The sequence below is a fragment of the Gallus gallus genome, chromosome 16 (assembly GCF_016699485.2).
Source record: "Gallus gallus isolate bGalGal1 chromosome 16, bGalGal1.mat.broiler.GRCg7b, whole genome shotgun sequence".
NCBI classification, from domain to species: Eukaryota; Metazoa; Chordata; class Aves; order Galliformes; family Phasianidae; genus Gallus; species Gallus gallus.
In genome coordinates, this window is record NC_052547.1 from 1,999,759 (window position 1) to 2,009,956 (window position 10,198).

The 10,198-nt window shown below is 64.9% G+C and overlaps 1 protein-coding gene across 1 annotated transcript; it reads left to right on the forward strand.

Moving 5' to 3' along the window:
* Nucleotides 1–175: 175 nt before the first annotated feature.
* Nucleotides 176–9,787, forward strand: LOC121106913 (ral guanine nucleotide dissociation stimulator-like 2; the record flags this gene model as incomplete). The annotated part of the gene is made up of 14 exons (XM_040648655.2): nucleotides 176–290; nucleotides 1,233–1,296; nucleotides 2,123–2,390; nucleotides 2,807–3,022; nucleotides 3,610–3,713; nucleotides 4,493–4,574; nucleotides 5,359–5,433; nucleotides 5,529–5,561; nucleotides 6,439–6,560; nucleotides 7,386–7,478; nucleotides 7,573–7,672; nucleotides 7,882–8,091; nucleotides 9,139–9,253; nucleotides 9,676–9,787. Coding segments are annotated over 14 exons (1,692 nt in total), but the record flags the coding sequence as incomplete, so codon positions are not given.
* Between the last annotated feature and the right edge of the window lie 411 nt (nucleotides 9,788–10,198).

Consider the following 10,198-nt stretch of genomic DNA (forward strand, 5'->3'; position numbering starts at 1 on the left):
TGACCCCAAAGATGGATGAGCCATTGGGACGCCCCCATGAGGTGACCCCACGATGTGACCCCCACCCCATAACAGACGGAGCTCCGCGAAGCCGACGCGCTCTTCTCGGCCGCCCCACAGCGCTATGGGGCGCCCCACGGCCGTCTGCTGCGCGCCGCCCCACTGCCGCGCCTGACGCAGCACCTCCTGGAGAGCTCCAAGATGGGCGACGGCGCCTTCGTGCCCACCTTCCTCAGCACCTTCCGCGCCTTCGCCCGACCCCACGACGTCCTGCGGCTGCTGCTGGCGCGGTGTGGGGCCTCAGGGGGGGCATCGGGGGCGTTCTGTGGGGCGTCGGGGGTGTTCTGTGGGGCGTCGGGGGCGTTATATGGGGCTTTGGGGGCGTTCTGTGGGGCGTCGGGGGCGTTAAATGGGGTTTTGGGGGCGTTATATGGGGCTTTGGGGGCGTTAAATGGGGCGTTGGGGGCATTATATGGGGCTTTGGGGGCGTTAAATGGGGCGTTGGGGGCGTTATATGGGGTTTTGGGGGCCTCATGGGGGCATTGGGGGCGTTATATGGGGCTTTGGGGGCGTTATATGGGGCATTGGGGGCGTTCTGTGGGGCGTTGGGGGCGTTATATGGGGCTTTGGGGGCGTTATATAGGGATTTGAGGGCCTCATGGGGGCATTGGGGGCGTTCTGTGGGGCTTTGGGGGCGTTCTGTGGGGCTTTGGGGGTGTTATATGGGGCTTTGGGGGCCTCATGGGGGCATTGGGGGCGTTCTGTGGGGCATTGGGGGCGTTATATGGGGCTTTGGGGGCGTTATATGGGGCTTTTGGGGGCATTAAATGGGGCTTTGGGGGCGTTCTGTGGGGCTTTAGGGGCATTATGTGGGGCTTTGGGGTGTTATGTGGGGCTTTGAGGGCGTTATATGGGGGTTTTGGGGGCGTTATACAGGGGATGGAGGCGTTATAGGGAGGCAAGGGGGTGTTATATGGGGTTTTGGGGGGTGCCATTTGGGGTTTTGGGGGTGTTCTGTGGGGGATGGAGGTGTTATATGGGGGCAGGGGGGCGTTATATGGGGTTTTGGGGGTGTTATGTGGGGGATGCAGGTGTTATATGGGGTTTTGGGGGTGTTCTGTGGGGCCTGGAGATGGTATATGCAGCTTAGGGCTGTTCTATGGGGTCTGGGGGCTGTTCTATGGGGGCTGGAGATGTTCTATGGGGCAGCTCTGACCCCGCGGTGTCCCCAGGATGGAGGAACTGGGGGGGGCTCTCGGGGGACCCCGACACCCCGGCGGCGGCTGAGGCCAAGCGGTGAGGGACGGCCCCCTCCCCACAGTGACCCCACGGCGCCCCCATACCCCACACCCCCCCATCCCACTGTCCCCATACCCCACACCCCCCCCATCCCCCACGCCCCCCCTACGCCCCCCCACGTCCCACAATGTCACGCCGCCCTCACTTTGTCCCCGCGGTGTCCCCGCAGTGATCCCCACACCGTCCCGATGTCCCCCCCCCAACGGCTCCGTGACCCCATATCCCCCCGGCCCTACAATGTCCCCTCCGTGTCCCCGCGCCCGATATGCCCACGACGTCCACACGATGTCCCCATATCCCCACAGTGTCCCCACGGCCCCATATTCCTTCCCCCCGCGACGTCCCCATATCCTCATGATGTCCCTACAACGTCCCCATATCCCCCCCACTGTCCTCATATCCCCATACCCCATATCCCCCCATTCCCCCCCGCCGTCCCCATACCCCCCCACTGTCCCCATACCCCCCCAGTGCCCCCCGCTGTCCCCATATCCCCTCCATCCTCACACCCCCCCACTGTCCCCATACCCCATACCCCCCTAATGCCCCCCACTGTCCCCCCCGTCCTCACACCCCCCCGCTGTCCCCATACACCCCCACTGTCCCATACCCCATACCCCCTTAACGCCCCCCGCTGTCCCCATATCCCCATACCCCATATCCCCCCATGTCCCCCCGCTGTCCCCATACCCCACACCCCACACCCCCCTAACGCCCCCTGCTGTCCCCATACCCCATACCCCATACCCCTGTCCCCATACCCCCCCGCTGTCCCCATACCCCACACCCCACACCCCCCCGACGCCCCCCGCTGTCCCCATAGGGCGCTGGCAGAGCTGCTCCCCCGTTGGCTCCAGGATTACCCCGAGGACTTTGGGGACGCGGCGGCCGTGGGGTTGGCGGAGCGTTTGGGGGCGGTTTTGGGGCCGGACGCGGCCGTGGGGCAGTGGCTGCGGGAGCTGCGGGACCCCACAGTGCCCCCCGACCCCCCCGGGGACCCCTATGGGGACGGGGATGGGGACGCGGACCCTCTGGAGATCCTATCCTTCCAGGCACAGGAGGTGGCCGAGCAGCTCACGCTGACCGAGGCGGTGAGACCCCACAGCGGCCCCACAGCCCCCCGTCCCCAAATCCCCCCCGTCCCATTGTCCCCCCATCCCATTGTCCCATCCCATTGTCCCATCCCATTCACCCCCCATCCCATTGTTCCCCCCCATCCCATTGTCCCCCCATCCCAATGGTGCCCCCCATCCCATTTTCCCCCCATCCCATTGTCCCCCCGTCCCATTGTCCCCCCATCCCAATGATGCCCCCCCCATCCCATTCACCCCCCATCCCATTGTCCCCCCATCTCATTGTCCCATCCCATTGACCCCCCATCCCATTGTCCCCCCATCCCAATGATGCCCCCCCATCCCATTGTCCCCCCATCCCAATGATGCCCCCCCCATCCCATTGTCCCCCCGTCCCATTGTCACCCCATCCCATTGCTGCCCCCCCCCCCCAGGAGCTGTTCCTCCGCCTGCGCCCCTATGAGTGTTTGGGGTCGCTGTGGTCCCAAAGGGACAAGAAGGGCGGCCATGGCGGCTGTCCGTCCGTCCGCGCCACCGTGCGCCACTTCAACCGCGTGGCGGCCGCCGTCGTCACCTCCTGCCTGGGGGGCGCGGGGCTGCGGCCCCCCCAGAGGGCGCGGCTGCTGGAGAAGTGGATCCGGGTGGCGCAGGTATGGGGTTGGGGGGGTTGGGGGGGTTGGGGGGGGGGGACCCCAATGAGGGTGGCGTCGGTGGAGGGGACACCGACGGAGGTGACCCCGATGGGACGGCGTCAGTGGGGGATGAGCCCCGGGGGGTGACCCCGATGGGGGTGACCCCAATGAGGTGACATCGGAGGGGTCACCCTAAAGGAGGTCACCCTGATGGGATGGCCCCAATGGAGGTGACCCCAATGGAGGTGACCCCAATGGAGGTGGCCCCAATGGAGGTGACCCCAAGAGGTGACCCCAATGGAGGTGACCCCAATGGAGGTGACCCCAAGAGGTGACCCCAATGGAGGTGGCCCCAATGGAGGTGACCCCAATGGAGGTGACCCCACCGGGATGACCCCAACAGAGTGTCCCCACACGCAGCGATGGGGCTCTGTCCCCACCCCGTGTGCTCCGTGCCCTGACCCCATGGGCACTGACCGTCCCCATGTCCCCCATGTCCCCATATCCCCCACATCCCCCACATCCCCCACATCCCCCACATCCCCCACATCCCCCACATCCCCCATATCCCCCCATGCCCCCCCACATCCCCCCGTGCCCCCCAGGAGTGCCGCGCACTGCGGAACTTCTCGTCGCTGTGCGCCATCATCTCAGCTCTGCAGTCCAACCCCATCCATCGGCTGCGGCACTCCTGGGGGGAGATCAGCCGGTATGGGGGCGCCGGGGGGACAACGGGGACGGGGGGACAATGGGGACAGTGGGGACGGGGGGATATGGGGACAGGGATGGGGACAGGGATGGGGACATAGGAACGGGGATGTGGGCACAGGGAGACATGAGATGGAGGGATGGGGGGATGGGATGGGGACGTATGGACAGGGATGTGGGGATATGGGGTCGTGGGGATATGGGGACAATGGGGATATGGGGATATGGGGACAATGGGGACGTGGGGATATGGGGTCGCGGGGATATGGGGACAATGGGGATATGGGGATACGGGGACAATGGGGTCGTGGGGATATGGGGACAATGGGGACACTGGAGATATGGGGATATGGGGACAATGGGGACAATGGGGACAATGGAGATATGGGGGTATGGGGACAATGGGGACAATGGGGATATGGGGATATGGGGACAATGGGGACAATGGGGATATGGGGACAATGGGGATATGGGGGTATGGGGACAATGGGGACAATGGGGATATGGGGATATGGGGACAATGGGGACAATGGGAATATGGGGACAATGGGGACAATGGGGACAATGGGGATATGGGGATATGGGGACAATGGGGACAATGGGGATATGGGGGTATGGGGACAATGGGATATGGGGACAATGGGGATATGGGGGTATGGGGATCTGGGGACAATGGGGACAATGGGGATATGGGGGTATGGGGATCTGGGGACAATGGGGACAATGTGTCAGTGGTGACGATGGGCGCACGGTTCCGCCCGGCACTGTCGGTGTCCGCAGCGATGCGCAGCGCAGCTATGAGGAGCTCAGCGCCCTCTGCTCCGAGCAGAACAACTTCAGCGCCAGCCGCCGCCTGCTGCTGGTGGGACCCCGCACCCACCCATACCGGACCCCATACCCACCCCACAGCCACCCCACAGCCACCCCATACCCGGCCCCATACCCACCCATACCCACCCTGCACCCACCCATACCCACCCCGCACCCACCCCACAGCCACCCCATACCCACCCCATACCCGGCCCCATACCCGTCCCATGCCTCCATGTCCCCACGTCCCCATCCAACCTCATCCCTGTGTACCCAACCAACCCCATCCCCCGTCCCCAACCCCGTCCCCAACCCCGTCCCTGCATCCCCAGCAATGTCCCCCCATCCCAATCCTGTGTTCCCATGTCCCCGTGTCCCCATTCCCATCCCCGCGTCCCCAATCCCATCCCCATGTCCCCAATCCCATCCCCGTGTCCCCATTCCCATCCCCATGTCCCCATTCCCATCCCCACGCCCCCATTCCCATCCCCGTGTCCCCATTCCCATCCCCACATCCCCAACATCTCCACATCCCCCACCCTGTCCCATATCCCCACCCCAATGTCCCCCCCCGATGTCCCCATCCCTGTCCTTTGACCCCCCCAATGTCCCCACATCCCCACCCCACATCCCCCCCATGTCCCCCACATCCCCACCCCATATCCCCCCCGTGTCCCCCCCTGTCCCCAGGACGCCCCCCAGGACCCCCCCCCCCCGCCGCCAGCCGCACGGTGCCGCGGAGCAGCGCCCCATGGTGAGGGATGGGGACATCGGGGGGACGGGAGGGGACGCTTTGGGGTCACTGTCCTCACCTCCTCCCCCCCCCCCCCCCCCAGGGCGTTGTCCCCTATTTGGGGACGTTCCTGCGGGACCTGGTGATGCTGGATGCCGCCATGAAGGACGAGGTGGAGGTGGGCGCCGGGCTGTCCCCAATGGGGGGCGTTGGGGTGGGGGGGGGTTTGGGGACAGATGTGTCCCCATCTGCAGCCCTGTCCTCATCCCACAGGACGGGTGGATCAACTTCGAGAAGCGCCGCAAGGTGCGCTGCTGTCCCCATCCCCGTCCCCATCCCAATTCCCATCCCATTCCCATCCCCGTCCCATCCCCATCCCCGTCCCCATCCCAATTCCCGTCCCATCCCCATTCCTATCCCCATCCCTGTTCCCATTCCCTTCCCCATTCCCGTCCCAATTCCCGTCCCCATCTCCATCCCCATCCCCATCCCCATCCCCATCCCATCCCCATCCCCGTCCCATCCCCGTCCCATCCCCATCCCCATCCCATCCCATCCCCATCCCATCCCCGTCACCATCCCCATCCCCATCCCCGTCCCATCCCCATCCCCATCCCCGTCCCCATTCCCATCCCATTCCCATCCCCATCCCTGTTCCCATTCCCATCCCCATCCCATCCCCGTCCCATCCCATCCCCATCCCCATCCCCATCCCATCCTTGTCCCCATCCCCGTCCCCATCCCCATCCCCATCCCCATCCCTTTCCCCATTCCCATCCCCGTCCCATCCCCATCCCTGTCCCCATCCCACTGTCCCCATCCCACTCCGCGTCCCCCTCCCGGTCGTGGTGTCCCAATGCCACTCTCAGTGTCCCCATCCCCGTCCCAATGTCCCCATCCCGATGTCCCCATCCCTGCCCCACTGTGGGTGTCCCCATCCCGATCCCACTGTCCCCATCCCGATCCCACTGTCCCCATCCCACTGTCCCCATCCCCGTCCCGATGTCCCCATCCCGGTGTCCCCATCCCTGCCCCACTGTGGGTGTCCCCGTCCCGATCCCACTGTCCCCATCCCACTGTCCCCATCCCCGTGGGATGGGGGACATCGGGACGAGGATGGGGACACAGAGAGTGTCCCACTCCCACCGCCGTCCCCATGGCGCTGCCCCACTGTGCCCCCCAGGAGTTCGAGGTGTTGGCGCAGCTGTCGGCCCTGCAGTCTTCGTGCCGTTCGTACCGCCTGCAGCCCCGGCCCCACTTCCAGCGCTGGCTGTGGGGGCTGCGAGTCCTGCCTGAGGGGCACAGGTGGGGCGGGGGGTCCTATGGGGCGGGGGTGTCCCTATGGGGCGGGGGTGTCCCTATGGGGTCGGGGGTGTCCTTATGGGGTGGGGTATAGGGTGTCCCTATGGGGTGAGGGTGTCCCTATGGAATGGGGTATGGGGTGTCCCTATGGGGTGAGGGTGTCCCTATGGAATGGGGTATGGGGTGTCCCTATGGGGTGAGGGTGTCCCTATGGGGTCGAGGGTGTCCCTATGGGGTAGGGGGTCCTATGGGGCGGGGGTGTCCCTATGGGATGGGGTATAGGGTGTCCCTATGGGGTATGGGGGTGTCCCTATGGGGTATGGGGTGTCCCTATGGGGTAGGGGGTTCTATGGGGCGGGGGTGTCCCTATGGGATGGGGTATGGGGTGTCCCTATGGGGTATGGGGTGTCCCTACGGGGTGGGGTATGGGGTGGGGTAGGGGAGTGTCCCTATGGAGTGGGGGGTGTCCCTATGGGGCGGGGGTGTCCCTATGGGGTCGGGGGTGTCCCTATGGGGTGGGGTATGGGGTGTCCCTATGGGGTATGGGGTGTTCCTATGGACTGGGGGGTGTCACTATGGGGTGGGGTATGGGGTGGGGTATGGGGTGTCCCTATGGGGTGGGGGGTGTCCCTATGGGATGGCGTAGGGGGGTGCCACTATGGGGTGGGGGTGTTCCTATGAGGTATGGGGCATCTCTATGGGGCAGGAGTGTCCCTATGGGGTAGGGGGGTGTCCCTATGGACTGGGGGGTGTCCCTATGGGGTGGGGTATGGGGTGTCCCTATGGGGCGGCTGATGTGTCCCTCTGTGTGTCCCCCCCCCCCCACAGCCACACCCTCTCGTGTGCCATCGAACCTCCGGGGCCGCCCCCGCTGTCCCCGCGCCCCCCCCGCCCCACGTTGGTCATCACGCACTGCACCGAGTGAGTGGGGGGGGGGGGGGGGGCAATGGGGGGGGGGAGAGGGGGGGGCTCAATGTCACCCGGTGCCACTTTGTCACCCGGTGCCCCCCCGCAGCCCCCTCCCCCCAGAGGTGACCCCAACGGTGCCGTGGGAGCGGCCGTGTCCCGCAGCACTGCTGGGGGCGCCCCCACGGGAGACCCCAACATTGGCGCAGGTGAGAGCCCCACCGTCACCCCGCTGTGACCCCACCGTCACCCCTTTGTCACCCTATTGCCACCCCCCACCGTCACCCCTTTGTCACCCTGTGGTCACCCCACTGCACCCCACTGTCTCCCCGTTGCTCCCCCACTGTCACCCCCACTTACCACCCCATTGTTCCCCCATTCTCACCCCATCCTCTCCCCTTTGCCCCCCCCCCCTCAGCGCCCCAAATGGCCGTCAGTCTCATCTCTGGACGCCCCCCCCGCCCCCGCCGCCCCCCCGGCGCCCCCCCCGGCGCCGTCGCTGTCCCCCCCCCGCTGCCACCGCCGCTCTGCGTCCTGCGGAGCCGCGCTGTCCCCATCGGGCAGCGACTGCCGCATCGTCCGCGTCCGCATGGAGCTGCACAACGGGAGCCTCTATAAGAGCATCCTGGTGAGAGCCCCCCCACAGCCCCCCCACAGACCCCCCCAAACACCCCCCACAGACCCCCCCGTAGAACCCCAAAACACCCCCCAGACCTCCCCCCAAACCCCCCCATTGACCCCCCCAAAACAGCCCCCCATTGACCCCCCAAAACACACCCCATAGACCCCCCAAACACCCCCCACAGACCCCCCCCGTAGAACCCCAAAACACCCCCCAGACCTCCCCCCAAACCCCCCATTGACCCCCCCAAAACACACCCCATAGACCCCCCAAACACCCCCCACAGACCCCCCCCGTAGAACCCCAAAACACCCCCCAGACCTCCCCCCAAACCCCCCCATTGACCCCCCCAAAACACCCCCCCATACACCCCCCCAAATACCCCCCCCCCGTAGAACCCCAAAACACCCCCCAGACCTCCCCCCAAATCCCCCCATTGACCCCCCCAAAACACACCCCCATACACCCCCCAAAACACCCCCCACAGACCCCCTCATAGACCCCCCAAAACACCCCCCCAGACCTCCCCCCAAAACAGCCCCCCATTGACCCCCCAAAACACACCCCCATAGACCCCCCCAAACACCCCCCACAGACCCCCCCTGTAGAACCCCAAAACACCCTCCCAGACCTCCCCCCAAACACCCCCCATTGACCCCCCAAAACACACCCCCATAGACCCCCCCGAAACACCCCCCCAGACCTCCCCCCAACCCCCCCCCAGTGACCCCCCCAAAACACCCCCCCATGGACCTACCCCCAAAACAACCCCCCATAGAACCCTCCCCCATAGACCCCCCCCAAAACACCCCCTCCAAACACCCCCCGAAACATCCCCCAATAGACCCCCCCCCCAAAACATCCCCCCATGGACCCCCACCTCCCACTTCTCTCTATTCATTTTGGGGTGTCCCTGTCATCCCCCCCCATTAGGTCCCCCCCCCCCATAGACCCCCCCCCCTCCACTTTTCCCTCTTCATTTTGGGGGTGTTGCCCCCCCCCTCCCACTTCTCTGTTCATTTTGGGGGTGCCCCCCCCGGACCCCCCCCATAGATCACCAGCCAGGAGAAGACCCCCGCAGTGGTGACCAAAGCACTGGAGAAGCACGGCCAGGGGGGGGGCTCAGCCCCCCAATTCCAACTGGTGCAGCTGCTGCCCGACCACCGCGGTGAGTTGTGGGGGGGAACCCCGACCCCAAATCCCCCCCCCAAAAAACACCCCATAATAATCCCCAGAACACCCCCTACAATGACACTCAAAAACAGGCCCCCGAAAGACCCCAAAATAACCCCCAAAAGGCCCCAAACACTCCAAAAAAAAACAGTCCCCAAAAGACCCAAATTCCCCCAAAGACCCCAAAATCCCCGAAAGTGCCCCAAATCCCCCAAAAGACCTCAAAATCCCCCAAAGTGGACCCAATAACCGCCTGCTGCCCTCTGCCAACATCGTCTTCCCAAAAGACCCCAAATCCTCCCCCAAAACCCCCAGGCCTCCTGGAAATCTCCCTGAAGATCCCAGATGGCCCCAAAACTGCCCAAATTGCCCCCAAATCCCCCACATTCACCCCAAAACCGCCCCCTGTCCCCACAGAGCTCCCCCTGCCGCCCTCCGCCAACGTCTTCTACGCCATGAGCGGGCAGAGCTGCGACTTCGCGCTGCGGCCGCGCGGACCCCAACCCCAATAAAGGCGTTATGGCGTTAATTGGCGTTAATTGGGGCCTTTTTGGGCGGATGTTATGGGCTTTTATGGGGTTTCTTGCGGGCTTGGGGGGATTTCATGGGTTTTCTTGTTTTTGGGGGGGGGGGATGTCATGGGATTTTAGGGGGGTGTTATGGGATTTCATGGGGTTTCTTGAGGGTTTGGGGTGGATTTCATGGGGTTTCATGGGGTTTCTTGTTTTTTTGGGGGGGGATGTCATGGGATTTTAGGGGGGGTTATGGGATTTCATGGGGTTTCTTGAGGGTTTGGGGTGGATTTCATGGGGTTTCATGGGGACAGGTCTACCCTTCTTTGGGTAAGGAACTGGCTGAGGGCTGCGCCCAACGCGTAGTGGTTAATGGAGTTAAGTCCAGCTGGAGACCGTTCCAAGCGCTGTCCCCCGGGGTCGATACC